The sequence below is a fragment of the Heterocephalus glaber genome, unplaced genomic scaffold (genome assembly GCF_053883595.1).
Source record: "Heterocephalus glaber isolate CG9 unplaced genomic scaffold, H.glaber_assembly_v1.0 deba00001532, whole genome shotgun sequence".
Classification (NCBI taxonomy): Eukaryota; Metazoa; Chordata; class Mammalia; order Rodentia; family Bathyergidae; genus Heterocephalus; species Heterocephalus glaber.
In genome coordinates, this window is record NW_028258330.1 from 17181351 (window position 1) to 17207383 (window position 26033).

Consider the following 26033-nt stretch of genomic DNA (forward strand, 5'->3'; position numbering starts at 1 on the left):
TCTATTCTGTGGAGACACTGAACTAAATGTCACGTTTTAGGTCTATATTGCATGAATGTATGCTTGAACATGCCTAATTTAATACAATTCCAGTATATTTTAGAAACTGGCAGAATGTGTGTTTTGTAACAACTCAGGATCCAAAAACCTGGGGAAAGTCCATCCCCAGCACCACTAAAAATAAGTTAAAACAAAAAAAGAGGCGATCTGTATCATTTCTCCTAAGGGCTGAGGTGAAAAAAGTATATAGACTAGCCAGGTGTGGTGGCACATGCCTGTAATCCCAGCACTCTGGGAAGCTGAGGCAGAAGGATCACAAGTTTGAGCCCAGGCTGGGGAACTCAGCAAGACCCTGTCTCAAAATAAAAGATATGAAGGGTTGGGGACACAGTTAAGCGCAAAGGCCCTGGGTTTAATTTCCAATATCAAAAACAAAAATAAAAAGGTATATAGACCACAGCTAGAGTAAGACCTTACTTAATACTAAAGAAACTATGGGTCTAATCTGTAAGTCACTCCAAATAGCATCAACACTAAGCCATAAATATATACAAGATACAGCTGTAATTTTTCCATAACTTTTCTTTTTAAAAAAACATTTTTGTAGTGCTGGGCACAGTGGCACATGCCTGTCAATCCTAGCACTTGGGAGGCTGAGGCAGGATTATCTTGAGTTTGAGGCCAGCCTGGGCTACGTAGTGAGTTCAAGGCCAGCCTGTACTACATACTGGGACCTTGTCTCAAAAAAAAAAAAAAAAAAATTGTGCACTCACTCCTGGACTTTCTGGATGGTCCAGCAATGGGAGCTCGGCCTCTGGCCTTAGCACCTCCCTGCTGAGCCTGGATGGTAGGTTACAGAGAAGACAGCTGCAGGCCACTGTCTCCCTCTTACTGGTGCAGCGGCAGTGCCCTAGTGCAGGCCTCCACATGCTCCAAGCTGAGGCAACTCAGCTGCCAGTCTGAAAATAGGCCAGGAGCAGGAAATAACAGGATCCACTGATGCACAGTGCCTTCAGCAAGAGGCATGGGCTTTCCTGACAACTTCCATGTGACTCAACCCAGCCCACAGGCTGTGACTGATAATCCTACCCCGAGTCTGCTTTTTGTCTGGGTCAAGCTAGGGGCAGTGGGCAGCAATCAGCCTCCCGTGTCAGGAGGACCAAACAGCACCGCCACTATCTTCCTTCCCACTGTGTGACTCCCTTTCTCCTACTAAGGTCTTTAAGTCAGATGGGCCCAAACCAATTATTTCACAATGTAAGTGCAGGGGATACATCTTCATAGACTTCATGAATCAAGCAACTCACAGTCAGAGGATTAAGTATGCAACACAGAAAAACCCAGGTTGAAGGTACAAGTGTTTTCCCAGTAGTTTTATTTCTTTAACATCTTAACAAAAGATTCTCCAAAGTTTAAAAAACTTTTGAAAAATATACAGTTTCGTATTATTTACATAACATACATGTAGTTTCCAGTATCATAGAAACATTGCTGTGTCTGAAATGCAGTGACTGTGGAAATAAGTAACTCACAGCCTTTTGGAGCAAAGGCTAATGGACATGTTCTTTTACTTCAACTACTTTGTTACTTGTCATGTGAACTCTTAGGCACCTGAGAGGTTGGAAGACTTCTGAACACAAATTTCAATACCTTCTACTTTGAGTCATCCTACTCATTTTCTATTTTTCTTTTGGTACCGGGGACTGAACTCAGGACCTTGTGCTTTCAAGGCAGGCACAGTGCCACTGAGCTAAATCCCCAGCCCTCTTACTCATTTTCAAACTTATTTTAAATCTCTTTACCATTTTACTTTATCCACAGCTAAGTTAACTTTATTCTCATTATTATAAATGATCAAATAGTAACCACACAAACTGCTACTGTGTATACAGGTTTAAAAATCAAACATAAACATCTACAGCCAAGCTGTGAGAATATGTGTAGGATGCGTATTTAATCCCAACAAATTCACTACTGTTTTGTGAGCAATCTAAAGTCTACTTAAAGGTGTCTACTCTTCAGTCTCCATGCTGAGATGTTTTTAAAAAACATATAAAAAAGACTGATTATAATTGAAATAGTTAATTTCTTATAAATTAATCAAGAAACCTAAGATTAAAAATTCTAAATTATAGTTTTATTTGTATTTTAAAAATACATTGGAAATTCTGCATATGCGCATGATCAAGCTTCTCTTCAATGCACACTACTTTAATTCTGATGACACTGTTTGTTCTGACAAGTCCCTTTTCAAGCTGAACACGAAAACAGGGAACTCCTGTAGATTTACACTGGCACTGCCGCCGCCGCCGCCGATGTCTATTGCTTTCTTGCTAATGGTAATGGGTGACTTTCATCTGTCTTTTATCACTTGAACAGTTTTCCGACCATAATGATAATAACTGTAAGCTGATGCAGCTGTGGTGAAAGCTGTAAAATACCTTTTAAGAAAAAAATGATATGATTTCACTGTCGAATCTAAAAATCAATAACAGCAAGAATCATAAAAACATGTCAAAAATCTATTTACGAAGGAAAACAGGGCCTGGGATTTAGTTCAGTGGTGCTGCTGCCTGCCTCACAAATGCAAGGTCCTGAGCTCGATCCCCAGTACAAAAAAGGAAAACAGGCTGTACAATGGTTTAAATTGAGACTGTCCCCTTATGGGAAATGACTGAATCACTGGGCTGACTTCTTGTTTGGAGGCAGGGGGCAGCTCACTGAGGCTGTGACCCTAAGGGTTTATTTAACTCCTTTCCTTTCTTCTCTCCTCTCTCTCTGCTTCCTGGCCACCATGACATAAGCTGTTTTCCTTCCACCATCTCTTCCTGCCTTGGAGCAGGCTGACCATGTACTGTAACCCTGAACTAAAACTGAACGTCTTAAATTGCAGGTGTCTGGTATTTTCTCCAAGTGATGGGGAAAGTGACTAAGACAGGCTGGTGGGGTATGTGTGTGTAGTGTGTGTGTGTGTGTTGTGTGTGTGTATGTGTGTGTGTGTGTGTGTGTGGTGTGTGTGTGTATATTTTTTTTTGGTACCAGGGATTGAACTTGGCACCTTGAGCTCTCAAGGCAGGTGGCAGAACCACTGAGCTAAATTCCTGGTCCCTGGTGGTATATTTTTTTAACCACAAAAATCGAAAAATACAGTTTTTCCTTAAGACTTCATTGGAATTTAGTGATGTTAAACAAAATTTAGTTAATAAGCCCTAAACATTAATGGCAATACTAGCAACTGCCATTTTTACCTAGACATTATTCCAAGTGTCTCAGGTTCTCATGTCATTCTCACAGCACCTCCTGTCACAGTTGAGGAGCAGAGACCTGGTGACCAGGCAGGGCAATGACTGGTTAGCTCTGAAGCCCCTGTACACTTTTCCTCTGTCCATGCTGCTCAGAGGATGGCATTCTATTTCCTAGAGCCTTTGAAGACTCTCAGGCTATCTGAGTCATTTTAAATCCCTTTCAGCTCTTTACCAAACACCAGGGTTGCCTCAGGCCCTGCTGAACCACCAGGCCAGCTGAGAAGGATCAGCAGCAGAGTTCCATTTATCCCAAACCTGCTTCTGCTGGCCCGGTATTCCAAAGTCACACATAAACCCATGAATATAAGGCAGGAAGAAGTGCTATTTCTGAGAGCTAAGTTGTCTATGAGGAAAGACAATAAAAGCAAGTTGATTAAAAAAAATACTGTCAAAATAAGTAGGCAAGATGATTGTGAAATAACTGAGGAAATATGGTGATAATCTAGATGGTTCCTACACTCTGACTGCTCTGCAAATGTCTAAGGTTCTTGGATCACCTTAAAAAAGCAAAAAATGAAAACCAAAAAGGTTGTATTATAAATGCAATTTATTCAAGAGAAAACTCTCCTGAGGATCTATACGGCAAGAAAAAGCCTTCACTGTACATTAGAAAATAGAAGATGAATCACAGTGAAAAAAATCCATATATATATAAACAGACAGAAAGAGATATATATTTTAGATTAAAACAAAAAGTTTATATAGAGAGTATTTTCATTTAAAAAATTTCTTTGGGGGCCGGGGATTTAGCTCAGTGCTTTCGTCGCCTGCTGCCCAAGCGCAAGGGCCCGAGTTCGATCCCTGGTACCAAAAAATAAAAATAAAAAATAAAAAATTTCTTTGGCTTAACCAATCTCTTTCCAGATTGTATCAAGCAAGAAAGTTTCATTATAGTTAAAAATGTACCAAAATACAGTTCAAAATCAATGTGGCACATTTTGAACATAGTTTGGATGTAACATACTGTTAAACAGTATAAACAAGGGCTGGGAATTTAGCTCAGTGGTGCCGAGCCTGCCTTGAAAGCACAAGGTCCTGAGTTCAATCCCTGGTATGGTACTGTACCATATGGGGCAGGGTGGGGCAGAGTATAAATAAGCAATTAGCATGATAAAATAAGATTCACATTCCTCTCTCCCTCCCACTCCACCCCGGTACTGGGCTGGTCTCCCCCTTTCCTACCACCGGTCCCCTACACCAACTGCTGAGGATCTGCCTCCACCTGGTGGCCTCCTATTGGTCTCTTACTGTACAAAATCCACCTACCCCACTGCACAAGTGCCACTTCCTGAAGTTATCCCTCCCTCTTCTTCCTACCTGAAACCCAGACACATTAGCAGTTCCCTTTCCTTTTAAATTTCATGAAAGTGGACTTCTACACTTCATACTTGGTAGTAAGTATTTGAAGAATGGTATCAATAATAAACTGCAGTTTTATCTTATAGAATGCATTAAACACTTTAAGAACAAAGTCATTCCAAAGGACTGTCACAGTCCACCACTCTGCTGGCATTCTCAAAGAGTAACTCTAAATTTAGCTTACCACAGTATGTGAAGATAAACGCTGTCAGCATAATTGAAAACTGGAGCTGCCAAAGAAGCTGCCACCAAGATTAACTGGACCGCTGTGTTCACCTTTAAAGAAAGAAAAGAAGTTATAAATGGTGTCAAATGGGTCCTGTTTCAAGCTCTCAGACAAAGCCATGGCCCATCACAACACACTCAGCATGCTAGATGCTGATCTACAGCATCCATGCCAGAGAAGCTGGTATTCACAGGTGAGAATCCTTAAAAAGGTCAGCTTCAATAACGGCCCCACCTGTCTCCACAGCTACCCTCTACAGTGAGGGTAATGACAACTAACTACCAGAAAATATATACTGTACCACCATTCTGAATTTCCATGAATAATTCAATAATGCCCCCCCCCATCCCCCCGGGGTACTGGGAATTGAACCTAAAGCTTTGCACTTTCTAAGGAGGAGCTCTACTGCTGAGCTACATTCCAGGCCCCCTTTCAATTTATATTGAAAGAGAGAGGGCCTTGCTAAGTTGCCCAGGTTGGCCTCAAACTTATGATCCTCCTGCTTCAGCCTCCTGAGCATCTGGGATTACAGGGTGCCTTACCATGTCCGGCTTCCCCTTTTTTCTAGAGGCCCATTAAAGCAGCCTTGTGAATGTGGAAGTAATGAAGCTTATTCTTCCTAGAGGAGATGACACAGCTGACCTGCCTGCAGTCACAGCAGACTACAGAACCCATACTTCCCGGGGCCTTTCTCTTGGCCCCCTGTTGAGCCCTGCGAGCATTCCTGTCCAGGAAAGAGCCCCTGGGGGAAATGAGGGGGATTCCCGACCCTAAGAGACAGCACCAGGAGACACCTGAGCAGGACTCGGTGCAGTGATTGTGCAGATGGTGAACATGAAACAGGTGCCCTGACATGTGCAGAGCAGTGCTGTGCTTCTGTCACCCAGCTGCACCCAAATGACAGGGATCCCACTTTGTTTCTGAAAATAAATGACTTAATTCACAAGAACAAGAGTTGGATGCATTGGTCCCTCCACTGAGCCACTTTCTCTCTAGTGCTGCAAACTGCCGTAATTGACACAAATATAAGACTCTGGAGGTCAAAAAGTCCTTATGCATGTAGATGAAATCCACCATCAGGAATCTCTGTATTAAAGCAGTGGCTCTTCCGTCCCTAAAATAATCAGGCCCCGACCCCCCACCCCAGCAACCTACTAAATTTCTGTCACAAGGGACAGGACACACAGATGACTTGAACAAACTTATCAAGACTACTGAAAAAAATACAGTGCTATCTCAGTTCACAAACCAAATCAAATGTCCCCATAAGGTCAACATTGAACCTAACCACTGAATTTGATTCAGCTTGGGCCCAGAATTGTGGAAAAGAATCATGTTCGTGAACCGAGGTACCAATGTATGGGTTAACAGTATCCTTTTTGTACTCAAAAACTGACATAGCTAGTATCCTGAAAATGACTCCAGAAAACAGAATGGATAACTAAAAGTAGCAATTCGTTAGTGAGGAAGACCTTCTTCTATCCCTTTTCACTGAGAAGCCCATCTTGAAAGTGAAAGGCCTTTCACATGTTTTTGGGCCAGGGTGGGAGGTAGTAAAACTACAGACTCTCCACACCTCAATCCAGAAACAATTACATTCCAACTCCCTTCACCTTCCCCAGCCCTGTTACAGCCTTCAAGGCTTCAGCTTGCAGACCAGCAACACAAGGCAATTTGTGTATACAGTGGACCCTCGAGTTATGACTTGCCTAACATACAAACAACTTGGGTTATGACCGGAATTTTAGTTTTAACTTATGACCAAAGTCTTGAGTTATGACCCAACTGCCAACTGCTTGTGCTTCCAGATTTAGCTCTTAAAGAGTTCTGCAAGGAAAATTACAACATCCTTTCTTTCCTGTGTTGGGTTAACTGAGAAATCCTGGGCCAACGTCTAAGAACACTGAGATCTGCCTGAACAAAGGAGAGACACTTCGTAGGCTGTGTAGAGGACCCTGGTCTTCAATTGACCAACTTGAGTTACAACCAGCCTTCTCAAATGAATTGAGTTTGTAAGTCAAGAGTCCACTGTACTAAGGGTCCTCCAATCTTGGAGGACAAAATAACTTGGTTAAACTTATCTGCACAACCCCACTTTTCTTTTTTGGGGAGGTACCAGAGATCAAACTCAGGACCTTGTGCTCGCCAGGCAGGTGCGGCACCATTGAGCTAAATCCCCGGCCCTATGACCCCACTCTTAATCCCTGCCAGTCAATGCATTTAAGTTTATCTCATTTTCACAGTTGCTGCTGACTGAGGTTCATATTCATTAGAATAAAAATTCACCAAGAATAACTAAAAAGATGCTGTGTATCTCTTACCTTACTGATGAATGTTGGTTTTAACCTAGCAGTAGCATAGCAAGGATTGAAATACTTAGCTAGTGTTCGCTGGCAGAAGACCAAAAAAAAGATGATTTCAATTTATTATTTAAAGCAAACATCTTGTTATTACACGTAAGTAACAGTTCCTGAGTGCTTACCTCATGCATGGCCCCATACTAGAAAAGCCCTTTCCATGCATCTTCTTATAATGTGAAGTAAGTACAATCTATATTCTTTATAAATCACAGGCAGGGTACTGAAAATTCTTTCAAATTTACAGATTTGTTTCTAAAGTCTTATAAAATTCTAACACAACAGTTATCATAAGGTTTGCTTGACCACAACTTATTATTTTTTAGTTTTATTTTTTCCCCAACTTTATTTAGAAAAACAAATTCAGGTCCCAGTATATTTTTTTGAGATAGGATCTCATTATGGGTATGTAGTTCAGGCTGCCCTTTGAATTCCTTATGCAGCCCAGGCTGATCTCAAACTTGCAATCCTTTCTCAGCCTCCTGAGCCCTAGAATTACAGGTGTGCCCCACTTCACCTGGCAGATGCGAAACTCTCATTTCCTTTTACAGATTAAAAACAAAATGAAAAATATTGCTCTATTTTCAGTGGACTGGGAGCAAGAGTTTATTATGCAATGCTTATATGCACAAACATTTATAGAGCCAATGAAAAGTACACAAGCAAACTATCCCATGCTCACACTGTAATTTAAAAAACCAGTTACAAATAATCCATAGTAGAGGCAAAATAAGACAATGGTACAGGAGCTCTGTAAACACCCCTAACAGTTTGCTGCCATGGATGGAGGGAAACTGGGCTGCACTTCATGCCATTCACTGAAGAGTTGGACTTAGAAACATGACATGGGTGTGGTGATGCAAGCCTGGAACCCAGCACACAGGAGACTGAGGCAGGAGGATCACCATGAGTTGGAGGACAGCCTGAACTACATAGCGAGCCGCTGTTTCAAAAAAACCCAAAAAACAGAAAAAAGAAACATGTCTTTTAAAAAATGACAACCTGGGCCAGGGATTTAGCTCAGTGGCACCATGCCTGCCTCAAAACCGAAAGGTCCTGAGTTCAATCCCGAGAACAAAAAAAAAAAGAAAGACAACTCGTGTTTACCAAATAACATACCTGAGTGTGTAATTCAAATAGGAAGGTAGTTTTTTCTTTGGTACCACAATCAAACTTAGGACCTTGTGCTTGTGAGGCAGGCAGCAGCACCACTGAACCAAATCCCCAGCCTGAGGGTAGTTAACTTTTTAAAATTTTGGTAAATGAGGGCCAGGGATTTAGTTCAGTGGTTCCACCACCTGCCTCGCAAGCGCAAGGTCCTGAGTTCGATCCCTGGTACCAAAAAAGATAATAAAACAATTTTGGTAAATGAGTAAAAAAATACATTATTCCCCAAAAGTAAAATAGTGTGCAACAGAGTGACTATTTATTTTTCCTTAACTGTATGCATTGAAAGATTATTTTTTTAAACAAACTCACCGGTGTTGGGAGAGTTCGATATCTGACATAAAAAACAGCAGCAATCAACATTATGTCTCTTGAAATTATCATATAAGTAAGTGGAACTGAAAATAAAATGTAAAATAACTTTAATGAGAATTCTGAAAATTACTAACACACATTATGACTACAAAGTCTCATTTAGCTTTACCATAAACTGATGTTTCCCAAAAGTGAAAATCATGCATTGATGGTTCAGGGTCCTTAGGATGAACTACTGGTCTTTATATTCTTTTTAATGAAAGTAAAATAACCAAACAGGGCTTTGGGAGGCTAGAACTGCTTTCCAGAATACTGATCTCGTCTCTTTCACTTACATTTTTCCTGCATACACCTTATAATGTTCACAAGCTGTTATTATAAGCTATACGCTCTCAACCTGCAGATATTAGTGTCTGCTCTACTCGGTCCCTCTAGTTCATTTTCTCCTTTGTTACTTCTCAGCTTTGTGAATTTGGAAAAAAACCCACTATGCTCATTAGGATTAAATAAAATGAGATGTGTGTCAGGGGACTTAAATTTTTCTGGAGCCTCAGGTGCTTTATTTGCTTCTGCATTTTAGATTTTTTTTCCAAAGAGTAAAACTTACTATCTGTACAACTTGTGGAGAAAGAGAAATATTTTCATTCTTGTCCAGCCAGTACCTACCCAGGCAACTACTGTTTCTCTCCCTGCCTGGGCAATCAATGAACCCAACTTGTCAACAGCCTTCTTACTATGGATAGAATACTCCCAAACAAAGTGTTTGGATAAGAAGGTTTCAAATTTCAGTTTTTTGATTTTTGGAATATTTGCATAGACTTTACCAGTTGAGCACCCCTAATCCAAAAATCCAGAATCCAAAATCCTGAACTCACAGGGTCTTGCTCTGTAATTCAGGATGGCCTTGAATTCACAGTAATCCTCCTGCTTCAGCATCCCAAGTGCTGAGATTACAGGCCTGTGTCACCACACCCAGCTAAAATCTCAAACTTCTTGGGCTGGGGATTTAGCTCAGTGGTTTCTTCACCTGCTGCGCAAGTGCAAGGACCCGAGTTCAATCCCTGGTACCAAAAAAACCCCACAAAAAAACAAACCTCAAACTTTTTGAGCATAACGTCATTAGGGATGCTCAACCTGTGTTCCTCAGCCTTGCAGCATGGTCCTCGAACCACTGCCAAGGGACCTGATCCCTGCTGAGCAGGAAGGGGTGCACAGAGACCTCTCTTCACTTTGTGTCCTTCTGCACTATAGAAGCTTTAACCACAAACTTATACCTTTGTAAGAAAAAATTTTCAAAGGGAAGGAAAAAAGTCTCCATTCAAACACCCAGTTCACTCAGTTCAAATTATTACAATCACTAAAACAAAAGGATTATATCCACCCCTTCCATAACACTGTCACACAACTCTTCCACGGTTTATCTGAGGTTGTATTTATCATCCGCTCTGAGGACTTTACATGGACTCTGCAGTTTGAACACTAAAGCTCACTAATTAAGAGATTTTAAACTTCTGATCCTGCAGGTCATAGCTATGATGTAAGTGCTAATCCTTGGCCAAGCCCTCTTTGAGGACACTACTCCACAGAGGAAATGCTAGGCACTAGAGTGACAGCATTTGGAGTTAAAAGACAGGATTGCATTAGGTAAACTAGAGAAATGCAAGCCGTAATTTTCAAAAGCATTTTTTAGCCTACTAAACAAACTTTTTATAGCAATCATTAGCTGGTAAAGACTAACAACAATCATACATTTAAAATGCAGCAAACCCATGCAATTAAAGTCCACATATGGTAACCATGAAGAAACACGCAATACAGTCTCTATGCAGGAATGGAAGCCTATGGAACTCAGGGCTTGGGACAGTGCCCTGGGCTCCAGCACAGCGCTGTGAACCAGACATTAGCATCTCCGGACTCACTTTACCATCTGTAACTTTCTAGTGGGTCTCTTCATAATCAAACATTCCATTCACTGAGAAGATACAATTTATCCACACTTAACAGCATGACTCCAAGACAGAAAAAGCAAAATCAGAACTGCCAAGGAAAGTGGTGGAAAATTAGACACAAAGAACATGAGCAGTCTCTCCACAGCTGACAGAACAAGCAGACCAAATGGGGGAAAAAGTCAGTAAAACTTGAGCTAATGGACACACGCAGAACATCACAACCATCCTCTGAGAATACACAAGCACCTGAGGCACAGTTGGAATGTTTATAAATTTCAGACTTCCTAGGTTGAAAGACTAAAATCACAGAGAATGTTCTTTCAACATATGGTAATTAGGTTTGAAATCAGCAACAGATACCTAGGAAATCCCCACAAACTGACAACAAATTAAGGAATTCTCCCTCTCCCTCTCTCTCCAGTACTGGGGATTACATGTAGGGCATTGCACTGAGCTACATCCCAAGCCCCCAAGCTCCCTGCTTCCCTTATTTTATTTTTATTTTATTTTTAGACAGTGTCCTGCCAAGTCATTACATTGCCCAGGCTATGCGTGAACTTTTTTTTTTGTATGCTTGAACTTTTGACCCTCCTGCCTCAGCCTCTCAGAGTGCTGGGATTACAGGTATGTACCACTGCAGCTAGATAATTATTGTTCTTAATATTTTCTGTTGCTGGTGATCAAACCCAGGGCCTTGAGCTAGGCAAGCTCTCTGCCACTGAGCTACACCTCCAGCTAAGGAAATACTTATTACTAACCAGATATGTGAAAAAATCATAATGGATTAGAAAAATATACCACACAATTGACAAAAACACTAACATCAACATGCAGGGTGAGTGAGGCTGAGCTTAGAAGACATGAACAGGCTTCCATGCAAACCTTAGAAAACTGAAAGGCAACACTTAAGTACAGTATCCATCTACAGCAGCATCACAGTAGCCACATGTAGCTACTGGGCAACTAACACACAGCCAGGCAGAACTCAAGAGGTACAGCTAGTGCAAAATATACACCAGAATTCAAAGCCACAGTATTTCTTAAAATTCAGTAATTTTTAATGACTACATGTTGAGATGACCTTATTTTTAATATAGTAGATTAAATAACATATCTAATTTATTTTCACCAGTTTCCTCTTACTTTAATTAATTACATATGTGGCTGTTTTATTTTTACTAGACAAAACTGATCTAAAGAATTTTAAGCCAGATGCAGTGGCACATGCCTATAATCCTAGCTACTTGGGAGGCTGAGGCAGAAGGATCATGTTCAAGGTCTCAAAAAACCTGAAGGGCCAGGGATGTAGGTAAGGGTCTAGTAGAGTGCTCTGGATTCAATCTCCAGTAACACACACACACACACACACAAACACAGGGCAAAAAATGGAAAATAGAAAGCTAGTAAGGAAATTGTAAACAGTTCATGATACATTTTTAATAATTCAGATGAAATGGACAAATTCCTAAAATAAATCAAAAGTTACAAAATGGTCAGAAGATGAACCTGAATCATCTGGTAACAAAGAAAAGTGAATCAACTATTTAAAAACTTTCCCCTAAAAAAAACCTCCAGGCCTCAATGACTTCAACAAATTCTATCAAAACAGAAAATAACTACAATCTCAAACATCTCCCAAGAATGGAAGAAAAAACAAAATCCCAAGCAGTCCCTAACTTGTTTTATGAGGATAATCCAAACTTGGGTGAGGGGTGGGGCAGCACTGGGGACTGAACCCATGGCCTTGCCCAAGCACATCTTTCCTACATTCTGCAATCCTTGGGAAATCCGGGGGCATAATCTACATGCCCACCCTGGGGCTAGTCATAAATCTGATACTAACCCCTAACAAAGACATCTGGTAAATTCCAGGCCAATCTCATGAATCTGGATGTGAAATCTTCCACAAAATACTATCAAACCAACTCTAGCAATATCTTCATAACATATCATGGCAAGCTGGATTTATACCAGGAATGCAGGTTATTTTAACACCAGAAAATCAATAGTGCAATTCACCAGACATTAACAGCTAAAAGAGAAAAAAATGATTCACTCATGATAACATACAAGAGTATTCAATATCTAGTTATAAAAATTCCAGACAAGGGGCCGGGGATTTTAGCTCAGTGGTTCTGCCGCCTGCCTCACAAGCGCAGGACCCGAGTTCGATCCCCAGTATCCAAAAAAAAAAAAAATTCCAGACAAGACGGATGGGGGAGGGAAGGAGGGAGGGGAGAGGAAGGGAACTTAAAAAGAATTAAGATGTGTTATGTAAACATACCAGCTCCCCCTGATAAATGTAACTGTTACATACTGCAAACATGTACTAATAAAACTAAAAATTAAGGAATTCTACAAAACCCCATAGGAATTATCTTTTTTTTTTTGGTACCTGGGATCGAACTCAGGTCCTTGAGCTTGCAAGGCAGGCAGCGGAACCACTGAGCTAAATCCCCGGCCTGGAATTATCTTTAATTGTGAAACCATAAAAGCTTTTTCTATGAGATTGGGAAGACAGCAGCCACTTCTTAATAACTGTATTATATAGTGTAATATAGTGTTTCGGCTTATATCTAGATGTCCCCCTCAAAGCCTCATGCATTCATAGATGGGACTCTTTCAGAGGTGGCTGGAACTAGAGTGCATTACCCTGAAATTGATGCATGGTACAATGCTAAGATCAAGGGCACTAGGGTTAAGGGTGTGAGGGCTACCCACCCTCAATAGCATGGATAAGATATAAGAGATAAACAGAGTTGTGGTTGTCCCTTATTGCTTTGCTACTTTCTACCTGACATGAACTGTTTCTCCTCTGTAATTCCTGTCTGCTGTGCCACCCTGCCTTAGAGCCAGCCAATTAGACTAAAATCTCTACAAACTGTGAGCTAAATAAACCTTTCCTCCCTTAACTTGTGGTTAATGGGTAGTTTATATCAACAAATAAAAAAAAGTAACCGACACAGAAGCTGGTATCAGGAGTAGGGTCATTGCCATAACTATACCTGAGCATTCAGTTCGGCAACCTTTGGGACTGGTTTGTGGGAAGAGTTTGGAAAGATTCAGAGACGCCAACTAAAAAAGCAGAGCTGGCATGCCTTAGGTGGTACTTGATGGGAGATTCTGGTCAGAGCTTAGAAGATCAGAAGGCTGACAGAAATCCTGCCAGTAAAGACCAGGCTCAGAAGGTTTCTATTGGGAAGAGGGACTGCATCGGCTGTTAGACTCCAGACAATGGGTGTTATACTTTGGCAGAAAGCATGTCTGCATTTTGCTCATGTCCAGAGACTTTGCCTAAGACTAAGATTAAGGGCAGCAGACTAATTAATCTTACAGAAGAAATTTCAAAACAGTCTAATGTTGAGGTGGTGACATGGCTACTGCTGGGGGCTTTTAGCCAGATTTATGTTGAGAATCAAGAGCAGAGTTCAGCAAAATTTAAAATGTTTTAAGTTTGGCCAAAAAAGAAGCTCCAGTAAAGTTGCAGTGTGCAAAGATGAAACAGAAGAAAAATTGGTCGCTATAAAGACTGGAAAAAAAAGCCAAGTATTTCAAAAGAAGACAACAACAACAGCAACAATAAAAAATGGCCTGAGGATATCACAAAAACCAACAGGACTCCAGCCTGGACAGTCTCAAAGTTACAAAGGCAAAAGACTTTGCACTAAAAAACAATCCCCAGAGCACCATATTCCAGAGTGGCAGCAGCCTAGAGAAGTTGTTCCAAAAGATTTAGCTCATAGGCACTTGACCCCTACAGCCAAGAGAAAAAGAAGCCTGGCTACTCCTCCAGCTGGCAGCAGATTTTGGCATCATATACGTAGTGGTTTTAGGTGCATATAGAATACAAGAGTTGTGGGGTCAATAAGGCTTCCATCTAGATTTCAAAAGAAGGCCTGAGAGGCCAGGCAGTGTGCCACTGAGAGGGCAGTGTATGAAGCTTTAAGTGTAAAGCCGAAGGTGCAGTAGAGACCCCAAAAGTTTAGAGAAGCCAAGAGTGTAGATCGTCTGAGTAAAACCATAAGGAAGGAGTAGAGCTTGCCCCAGAGAGAAGCCATGAGAGCTACCACCACTGGCAGTGCCATAGGAGCAGAGACACCCAAGTCCTTTAGGGTTCACAACTTGCCACAGATTGCTGGGGATGCTGAAAGTAAAACTGTTGAAATTTCATGTTTTCTCTGCTAGATTTTAGTCTTGCTTTGTTCCCATTTCTTGCTATCCTGTCTTGTGCCATTAAACGTTATAAAGTGTTTTTCTTTTCATTTATACAAGGGCTTACAGCTAAGAGTTTGCCTTAAATCTCAGAAGAGACTTTGGACTTAGATTTTTCAGCAATGCTGAAAATGTTAAGACTTTGGCAACTCTTAAGAAACAGATTAAATGCCTTTTACATAAAGGGATGTACATGAGTCTTTAGGGGCCAGGGGCAGAAGGTTATGGCTTGTGTCTAGATGTCCCCCTCAAAGACTCATGGTCATAGATGGGGCTTTTTCAGAGGTGGCTGGATCTAGAGTGCATGACCCTGAAATTGATTCATGGTATGATGCTAAGATCAAGGGTGCTAGGATTAAGGGTATGAGGGCTACCTGCATTGAGTAGCCTGGATAAGGTATGAGATAAAAAGAGTTGTGGTTGTCCCTTGTTGCTTTGCTACCTTCTGCCTGACATGAACTGTTTCTCCTTTGCAATTCCTTTCTGCTGTGCCACCCTGCCTTAGAGCCAGCCAATTATAGACTAAAACCTCTACAAACTGAGCTAAATAAACCTTTCCTCCCTTAACTTGTGGGTGTTGGGCATTTTATCTCAACAACAACAACAACACACATAGACCAAGTAAAAGAAAGGTAAAAGGATTTGAAAAGAAATACACTGTCAGTGATCAGAGCACAGTACATAACTGAGGATGTAGAAAATCCAACAGAATTTACAGTAGAGTAAGTTCTGCTAGACACATAAATCAACATTAAAAAAAGATTATTATAAAATGAAATTTTAAAAATCACCAATTATAGGAGTACCAAGAACTATCAAATACATAGAAATAAATCTGTAAAAAAAAAAATGTATTACCTCTCTAGAGAAAATTATAAATCTGAGACATAAAGACCTGTAGTTTGGAAGAGTTATTATTGTAAAAAAAGGTTAATTCATCTAAATAGATATATAAATTCAATGTGATGCCAATTAAAATCACACACATAGAGATCTTTTTCAACAGAATTGTTGATTCTGGGAAAAGCAGAATTGCTAATTCTAGAACTTACACACAAATGGAAAAGGCTAAGATTAAACAAGGTAGAAGAACTTGCTCTACAAGATATCAAGACTTTTACCAAAACAACATTAAAAGTGGCTGCTGGTACAAAGCCAAATGGTGTGTGTGTGTGTGTGTGTGTGTACACACACGCACAAACCCAGAAGTGGACCTATAGACACTGAACATTCCAGTGAATCTGGAAAATACGTATTTTTAAATAAAAGGTGCTGGAACAACTGGGAATCCAAATAAATAGCTAGAAAAAAAAATTTTAGATTAAAAAAAAAAAAATCAACTAGGAAAAAAAATCCCTAAAGATTTCCAATACAAAACACAATCACATATAAAGTATTAGAACTGCACCAGACCTCTTTACAGAACAATGGAATATGAAAGGCTGCAGAAGAGAATCTTCAAAATCCTGAGGGAAAATGACCTGCAGTTGAAAACTGTGCCCAGTTCACTGTCAATCATGTATGGAGGGTAGAATAACAATGTTTCATTCTGTTTTTTTGTGGTGCTGGGGATCCAACTCAGGGTCTTGTGCATGCCAGGCAAGTGTTTTACCATGGAGCCTCATCTTCAGCCCTAAGACATCTCAGATGTCCAAGACCCTAAAAGATTTGCTGCCATACTACATCCTTTTTTATTTTTTTTGGGTACCGGGGATCAAACTCAGGACCTTGCGCTTGCAAGGCAGGCGCCGGAACCACTGAGCTAAATCCCTGGCCCTTTTTTTTTTTTTTTTGAGTCACACTACATCCTTTTAAAGAAAAATGGGGGGAAAAAAACAAACGAACAAACCAAGAGCAGTACTTAGTGGGAAGGAAAACATGTGAGCCTGGAAAAAGAGATCAACACAGATGACAGTGAAGGAAAGGTCCAACTTGGAAAGCAACCAGAATACCAAAAACTTGGAAATAAGTTCTACCTTCAGAGGAAAATGACCTGGCTAACCTGAATAAAACAACACAATGAACACAATGAATACAATGTAACTTGAACAAGTGAGAGGTATGAAGGCATATATACACACTAAAAGACTCAGCTCAAACACAAGGACCCGAGTTCGATCCCCAGTACCAAAAAAAAAAAAAAAAAAAAAAAAGACTTAGCTCAGCGCTGTGCAAGCCCAAGGACCAGAGTTCGATCCCCAGTACAAAAACAAATAAAATTTAATTTAAAAAATTAAAAAATAAAAAATTTTTAAAAGTTGGATTTTTAACATCAACAGAATGCTCTAAGGTTCTTCCTTAAAAGTTATCTATGAGAGTATCCCTATCTCAATTCTAGCTTTCAACTCAGTACATAAAATTTATTTTAAAATTTGTTTTGAGGGCTGGGGATTTAGCTCAGTGGTTTCGCCACCTGCTGCGCAAGTGCAAGGACCCAAGTTCAATCCCCGGTACCAAAAAAAAAAAAAAAAACAAAAAAAAACAACAGTGTTTTGAAAACTCAGAGGACTAAAGGCAAAGAACACCAAGCCTGCAGAGACTACACTAGGCAGGCACACCCTTGTGCTCCTTCCTACCAAATGTCAACAGTGTCACCCCAGGGCCACAGAGAAGCTCCTAGCTTTTCAGATCCCTTTTCTAACCCTTTTCTTTCAGTACTAGGGATTGAACCCATGCTAGGCACATACTCTACCACGGAGCTACACCGCCAGCCCTTATTAGATTTTATTTCGAGACAGGATCTCGCTCAGCTGTCTAGGCTGGCCTAGAACTTGTGATGTTCCTGCCTCAGCCTCCCAAGTAGCCAGGAATAGAGATGTGCAGCACCAAACACCTAGCACTTTTACTAAAATTTTAGGGGAAAGTAATTTAATCTTTTTGAAAAACTGATTGAGAAACACAGCTGAAGCAGAAAATGAATACCAGTAAAACACACACAGAACACAAAGCAAAAGATCCTCAAATATTGTTAGAAAAAGTATTCAGATAATATACAAACTATATACATGATTTGAAAATTGTGCAGTAGTCTAGTAATAATGATGGGAAATTTTACACATGGGATTTCAGAGTTTTCATTATGATTAAGCTATATTTAATAAAGATAAGCAGAGACTTAGGAAAGTTAGGCTATAGTACTTTCAAAAAGCTAGGCACTAAAAATTATATAAATAGCACCAAAAGATTCTAGAGTAATATGAATTGGCACTGTGAAATATTTGCTCAATTTCAGTTTTAAACAATCTTACTCAGAAAACAACTGCTTCTACAAGTTGTAACAAAGACATAAATTTTAAAATAACCAAACTAGTTCAACAGTTTAAAATTAGAAAAACAGTTCAAAGTTTAAAAATGTTTTTGGAACAAAAATTATGTCTTTCAAAAGAAATCCTAAGCCGACTGATGTCATTGTCCCTATGCTATTGAAAAGCACGCATGACGGCGTTCTTACCTGGAATAAGATCTGCATAGGTCAAGCTAACATATAATACACTGATAAGTATTTTATCAGCAAGTGGATCAAGAGCACTTCCCAAAGCTGATTTTTGATTGGCCCAGTTTCGAGCAATAAATCCATCCAACTGAAAATAGAAGTGTTTTTTAAATAAATGTCATGATAGGAACAAAGTCGATATCTTGAAGTTTAAGAGACATAAGGATAACTACACTTTTATAAAATGTTTCTTACCCCCATTCTCAATCCCTTGGGATGCATTTAGCTTTTAAATTAGCAATTGTTCAGAAAATAATTTCACATTACCTTTTCTTTATCCCCAAGGCCTTCCACTCTTTCCCCATGTCTCCTTATGGGAAAAATCCAGGCACAAATTCAGAGACGTAAGGAACTCATAAAACCCAGGAAGTGTGACTGATAGAGTCCTGGCCTATTCTCACTGCAGCCAGAATGGTTGCCTTTACTCATAAGGGTGACCCTGGACTGTGAGCACTGAACTTTCACAACCCCACCTACATTTCCATTAGATAATCCAACTCCTTAGACTGTTAAGTAATTTGTCAATTTAAAAATGTATTTTTGTTCAGTATTACTATTAATTCTATGTTCTAACTACATTTGTATTACCTTCACTTGGATGAAAAAACAATTCTCTGCACCTGACTTACTTAATGCTACTAATTACTTGTTTTTATTACTAGAAACACATTATACTTAAAACCAGAGGTTGCAGCTGGCTAACAGTGGGTCAAAGGGGTCCGCAGCCTGGTTTTATTTGGCCTGCCAGAGCTTATAAAAATAATAACTAGTTGCCAACGTTTACTATTCAAAATGGTACCATAAAAATCCAGATCTCCTGCTGACCTCGAGAAAAGGAAAGACCTGGTCCCCCTGGGGCCACGAAAAGGACAGAACCCCAGTACTCTGTCCCTGCTAAACAGGGCAGCCAAGTCTGGCTTATCGCAGCTCCCATTTGGCTTTCATTCATCTTATTTAACTTCAAGCTTCAATGAATGTTTGGATTTTCTATTCCAATTTCTAAGATGTAATTACACATGGTCTATTTTATAGGCCAAGTCCTCCAAAATTCTCCAGTTTTCCAACAAGTTAAAGGAAGCAACAGCAGCACAGGACAGGGCTTAAGAACTTGGGACTCTAGCAGAACAGAACTGGTTCAAGTCCTGGCTTGTCACTTATTAGCTCTGTAGCATTGGGCATGCTCTTTGGCCTCTCGCAGCCTGGGTTTGTTCCTCTATGGAACAGAGTTAATGTTATCCACCTCACAGGGTTGGTTATCTTCAGCACATAATGTGATTAATATTTGTTCAGTACTCAGTATTTACTAAATACTCAAAAAAAAGCAGTTACTAGCTAATATTATCACAATTAGAAAGCTTTATTTTCTCTCTCGCTTTTTGAAGAAGCATGTATGCACTTCAGGCTGGCCTTGAACTCATGGCAATCCCCCTGCCTCAACTCCCAAGTGTTGGGACTATAGGTGTGCACCACATCTGGCTCTATTTTCTTCTTAAGTAGGCTGGATGAAATGCTACCTAACAGAAAGTGCCTAGAGTGGGGAGCCTGGGACTTGGAAGATCCAGCTTTCAGTTCAGTTTCTGGGGTCAGGGAACTTAACCCTCCCCGCTTTCAGCCATCACCACCGCCTTGTCCTCACTATTGCTGGAACTCACATTAGATTTCAAGGTCATCAATGTCATCACTCCTTAGCAAACATCTACTGTACAGCCCGCTCCCTCCACTCTCCTTCAAGCCCACACAGCCTGACTCTCTTGCATTCCAGGCCTGCACACGAGCAGCCAAATGCTGCTCAAAAACTGCATGAATGGCTGACTGGGCTCACTTCAGATTCGTGACCATGAATCTCCTGTGGATTCTCAGTGCTCCTGTCAGCACTATGGCTGCCCACTGGATCTGCCTTCTCTTCTCACACCTGCTTCATTCCTACTTTCCCCACTCATTCTGGCCCATGATCATAGCTGTCTTTTCCTTAAGGGAGGAAAAAAAAAGAAAAGAAAAGGATTGCCAGCACTTCCTGAAATGCCCACCACCAAATCCACCAGCCAGTGGCATCCACTCATCTTCTTTGCCTCTCGTCTCTAATCCCAAGCCCTCACTTTCTGTGACCTGCCTCCCTCCCTATTTCTCCTACACATCAATCTCTTCCTTCCTGTCTTTTATTGATCAACTACCAAAAAAAAAAATTACTTCAGTACTTCTACCTGTTGCTGCCCTCTCATTTCTCCTTTTTAATTTGGGCTAGATGTTTCACCCAGCCTTGGCCATCCGTATCTGTACCTCCCTAATCTGTAGCTCTGTAATGATGATGCCCTCTAACTCCATACTGCTGCACTCAAATCTTCCAAATGATGCCTCTACATGACAGGAATCAGAATTCCTGGCATTTTCTCTAAACCCTGTCCCACCTCAAGTATTGCCCATTCCAGACAATGTTACCTTCTGCACCAGAAAGTAACAGCCTAGTGCTCTTGTTTGACTTCTTTCACTCCACATAGCTAATCCACGAAGATATCAACACTGGCTTCAAAATCAACACTGGCTTCAAAACAGTGTCCCAAACCCATGCACTTCCAACTCTACACTTCCACCTGACAGACGCTCATACCATCTCTCTACCAGGTAAGCCTCCTCACCAGCTGCTCTGCTTCTATACTTACCTTCTGTCAACCACTTCCCATACAGTACAAATCAGACCCTGCTATGCCCTTGCTTGAAACTGCTGAGTCAGACCATCTGCTCAGCAGCCAATCTGCAGGCATTAAAACCTCCTCAGAATGAACTGTCAGGTAACTCAGGTTTTCATCTTATACGTTCAGAAAGTTTGTTAACGAGGCTAATTCAGTGAATGCTGCCCTCGAACGTGGCAGCTAACTCTCCCCAAAACAAACTAGCAGACAAACAAAAAAGGGCAATTCAGTAGCTAAAAAAGCTCGCCTGTTAGGGATATTTTATTATCAGCACAATGGCCTTCCACAACTTGCAGACCACATGAGCAAAGTGGACAGCTTCAGGCCTCAGAAGTAACAGCAGGCACAGAAGAAGAGGCGAGAGACTGTGAGCTTGGGGAGCGATGGTGCTCTGCTCTGGAGAAAATCAAGTGCTTATCGAGGGGCTGCACTTGCTGCACATTTGGAGACACCATAAAACCTTCAGTTAATTCTCCATTGCTTTACCAATGTTATTGCTACTGGGCAGGTAGAATTTTATTTCTACAAACCTCAAAACCACTAGCTGACATTACAAAGATGCTATTCCACTTTTATTTGTAGAAAATCAGCTTCTCTCTATTTTTATTAAATGAATACTCAGCAAAGTTTTTTAAACATAAATTGGTTTGATGGGGTACCAAGATATTATTGCTGGTCTAGGTGCTCACAGAGATCACAGCCCAGAGCAAGAGGATACTGTTATCTATTTCCATAGCCTAACCTTGCCCCTATTTGAAATGTTTCCTCTACCTTTTCCCTACTTCTCAACTGTTTCTGTAAGGCATGTACTTTTATCATGTCATGCCTGATGACAGCCGGCCAGTCTACAACAGTGATGTAGCTATCTGCCCTAAAATCACTCCCCCAACACACAAATAACCCTTCTCTCCCCCACAGCAGACACATGGTACCAGAGCACTCTTCTCTTCTTTGTGCATCTGCTGGACAGGAGGAGGAGGAAGGGGGCCCACTGTCCAGCCCCCAGCAAAGGCTTCCTGCAGGTGGTCAAAGGGTGTGGAGCAAACCAGGGACCAACCTCAGAGGGAACCTACAGCCTCCTGCCAGCACTGAAGGTGGGCAGATCGCTGGCCTCTACTAGCTTCCTGTCACATCCTAGTTCCCTGGGCCATGGCAACTGGTGCACTGTTTTCTTTTCCTCTAGGAAAACCAGCTCCTTGCAGACCACAAGTAGAAAAACAGTCTCACAGCTTCTCTCCTTTATTTTTATCTCTGAAGTAAGTAGTTGGTTGCTGGGAATTTCTAAGGGTATTTCTTTTATAAAGAAGTTGAAAATCATATGAAGAGTAAAAACATCACCCCTTCCTATGCATCCCAACAACTCTCACATCCTCCTTAGATCAAATAAAGAACAGTTCCACAGCTAAAGACAAATCCTCACACAAAATACTACATCAAATTCAACCTGAAGATTTCCTCCCAAAGAAAAACTGACTAAGGCTGTGCTATTTATTGTGGGGCAGTGGTAGAGACCCTGTCATTTGGAAGGAAGAAAAACAAGAATGCATTTACAACTTACCAAATCAGTAAGTCCAGCTAAAGCAAAGACTCCGAGTGCAACATTAAAATCTTCTTCAATAATCAAATAGCCCAAAACTGGAGCCAAGCCAATTCTTGTCATTGACAACATATTTGGAATTGTCCATGGATTTTCATACTGAAACACAAAGACAACAAAATTTAAATGAAATACTGTAAGCTCAAATTAAGTTAAGCCTTTAGGATAGACTTCATTAAAATTCAACTCTTTCACATTCTTTTAAAAATTAAACTTCTACTGGGTGTGGTGGTGCACGCCTGTAATCCCAGCACTTGGGAGGCTCAGGCAGGAGGATCTCTGTTTGAGCCCAGCCTGAACAACATGGCGAGACTCTGTCTCAAAAAACAAAACACCAAAAAGAAACTTCTGAACAATCTTGTAAGTAGATAAAAATCTAGAAAATGTCAGGGAAAAAAGTGCCAAATTATCAACCTCCCTTTGGTTTGAAACATGTATAACCAACAATCTCTCTCCCTCCCCTATATATATCCATCAAAAGGATGCTAAATGCCACACAGAATCTATGAAGGTTAAAAATAAGAAGAAACTGATTTAATTCTATAACCTCATCACTAAATCAGAGAATTACTGGAAGAAAATGAAGATAGGAATAGAAACTTGAATATCTGAAAATAAAGAAAAATTGAGTAAATCTGTTCAAAACAGCCATGGAAATGTCAAGACACACAACTAGAAACCGAGGATTTCCACAGCTGCCATATGGGGAGCTTTGATTCCTTGAAACTTCATCTAGAGCCAAGCTGTTGGCGGCTGGAACTCACAAAAGGGCTGACAGCTGAAGAACAACCCCTCCTTGCCAAACCTTATCTGATTCTGAGAGGGTGATTTCAACTTTAGAAAGCCTCACCCTAGCAAGCTAAAACAGCCTGCAAAAAAGGGTACAGAAACAGAAAAGTTTTTCCCTAAAACTTGGATTTTTTTTTCCCCCCTCCATGGGCACATCCACCCAGGGGACTTTCTCTTCAAAGAATTAACCCTACTTAACCTCTTTAAATTAGTAACCAACTTGCCCAAACCTTAAATTAGTAACCTTTTAGAAAAAAAGTGGCAGTTAATTTCTAAAGGCATCTTTTAAAATTCCATGAGGCATCCTGTAAGAAAAAGCATTCTCTAAAAACACCAAGTTTGTGTTTATAAACAAGCCCAGAAAGATGGCACTTGAGTTTACAGAGGTATAATGGGATGGTTTTTGCTGGAGGTGGCAGATACCACCTTAAACTACAGAATTACTTCAAACTCCCTGTGACAAACACCAAAGCAGCACTACAAAGGGGATCTTTTATTGAGAGTAGATCCATTTCAGATAATTATATGAAAACTTCTCAATATATTTCCAATTCAAATTCAAAGATCAGAGTATCAGATAAGTCTGTTGACTACACAGTAGTACAAAGAAAGTCAAACACAGCACTGACCCAGTGTTATCAGCAACTCACAGGTGGGGCAGGGGAAGGGAAAAGCAGTTGAAGACTGAAAAAGTGGGATAAGAAAAGCAAAAGGTCAGAACAAGAGCCCCAGAATTAATCTTGGAGATATCTAAGGAGCCAAAATTAAACCCAAGGTTACAAACAGCCACACTATTTCATTTGAATAAATAGAACTGAATGTTGTTGAACAGTGAAAGTTCTCTTGAGCGCCATAAAAAATACTTCGGTTAAAGCATCTCATTAATTTTAATTATTAAATCTGTAAAAGTTTCAAAGTTAATATTAGGAGAGCTAATCCAGATTACCCAACCAGATAACCTGTGGCATACTCCAACTACTGCCGCTCCGTGAAGTACTTCATCAGCCAGAATGAGCGCAACTTCAAAGCACCCAGCAACCAAACCCCAACATGTTTTAGCTATTAGTGGAGCCAGGATGAGGCCACCTCAACCCATACTGTACGACTGAGGCGAGCAGGACAGGGGACCCCTGAAGACCTAACAATTGAAGATGTAACAATTGCTTGGGTCTTCTACCATGACATCAAAAGCTATCCCAACACTCACGCTCCGGTGTCTTTCCTGGGAAGGGTTTCAACAGGTACATGGACAAACACAGTACTTCGGTTACCCAAGAACAGTTTAATTTTTTTCCTATAACTCAAGGTTAAAGATTCATTTATCACCTAAACTATGTAACTGTCCTTCGTCCTAACGGGTAAGGTTACCACAGATCACAATCATGGTGAACCAAACCTACACAAGTATACACCTGGCCATTTTTCTGTGCCCCACACATAAAGGATTCGCTTCAGAAAATTAAAAATAGACTTAATAAGACTAGCGGAGACTTTTTTTTTACCGATGTAATGTGCAGAGGCCCTTCCAGTAACGGGTGCAGAGAGGGGCGAGAGTGGGGTCTGGAGACCACCGCGGCTGGCACGACACGAGTGACCTTCCCCTAACTCACGTCGCGGGGCACAGCGCCCCTCGATACGTACCGCGCTGGCAGCGCTCGCGGGGCCACACCGGCCGCCCAGGGCCTCCGCCGCGGCGCCGCCCTCTGCCGCGGGACCCGGGCCCGCCTTCCCCGCGCCCGAGCCGTGGCGCCGCGCGCCGGGCCCCAGCAGGCGCAGGCCGAGCGCGGCCGGCCGCAGCCACTGGCGCTCCGCCAGGCAGCCGGAAGCGGGCAGCAGGGCCCCGAGAGCGCGCCCCCGGCCCGGCCGCGCCCCCCGCGCCCACGCCGTCCTACATAGGGCCCCCCACGGCCCGCGCGCCACGCGCCAAGTCAGCATAGCCCTGCAGGGACACGGGCGACGCGAACTCAGCAGCGCCGGGCACCGGCCGGCCGCTTCTCCATGTCCCGCAGAAGCACGGCCGCCGCCGCCTCCATGCTGGCTTCAACCCCAACACGCTCCGCTTATGGTGGCCTGGAGCCGCCAAGGAAGGATGCCTTCGCGACGCTTTTGCGACGCCGACGCTGCCCGGCCTCCCCCCCCCCCCAATCCCCCGGCGGCTGCGCGAGGCGTGAGCCGGGCTTTGCAGAGGTGGCCGGTGTGCGGCGCTGCTCTGCCTGCCTGCAGCCGGGGGCCGGGTCGGGAGGATGGCAAGGGACAGAGGGTCGAGCGCCGCCCGATGGCTGCGCGCTGACGTGGCGGGAGGGGGCAGGAGTCAGCCAGGCCCCGGCCTGAAACCTGAGGCCCGCCACCAGCACCCCGCCTCCAACTAGTTGTGTACTAGAGTCCTGTGCCAGGTTTAAAACGTTAGTCACATGTTTGGTATAGAAGTGAAAAGGACTAGTGCTCTGCTCCTTTCGTTATTTTTGAGCATTAAATGAAGATGCATATGATAAAAATAATAGAAAATATCAGTAGTAGCACTTTTACCTGGAAAGAGTGCGTACTATTTAAGCTATAGCACATCATCCTATTTAATTC

The 26033-nt window shown here is 41.7% G+C and overlaps 1 protein-coding gene across 4 annotated transcripts; it reads right to left on the minus strand.

Moving 5' to 3' along the window:
- Window positions 1-1358: 1358 nt before the first annotated feature.
- Window positions 1359-25549, minus strand: Crls1 (cardiolipin synthase 1). 4 transcript variants are annotated; one of them, XM_004840797.3, is made up of 7 exons: window positions 25098-25549; window positions 22629-22766; window positions 18342-18471; window positions 8727-8812; window positions 7212-7280; window positions 4849-4940; window positions 1359-2441 (listed from the first exon to the last, which is right to left on the minus strand). In XM_004840797.3, the coding sequence occupies exons 1-7, from the start codon at window positions 25389-25391 to the stop codon at window positions 2354-2356; spliced, it is 897 nt and encodes a 298-aa protein (XP_004840854.1). In that variant the 5' UTR covers window positions 25392-25549; the 3' UTR covers window positions 1359-2353. The 4 variants fall into 4 exon arrangements, with proteins under 4 accessions (XP_004840854.1, XP_004840856.1, XP_004840855.1 ...); XM_004840799.4 differs by having other exon boundaries at window positions 24959-25189; XM_004840798.4 differs by having other exon boundaries at window positions 24416-25189.
- Window positions 25550-26033: the final 484 nt, after the last annotated feature.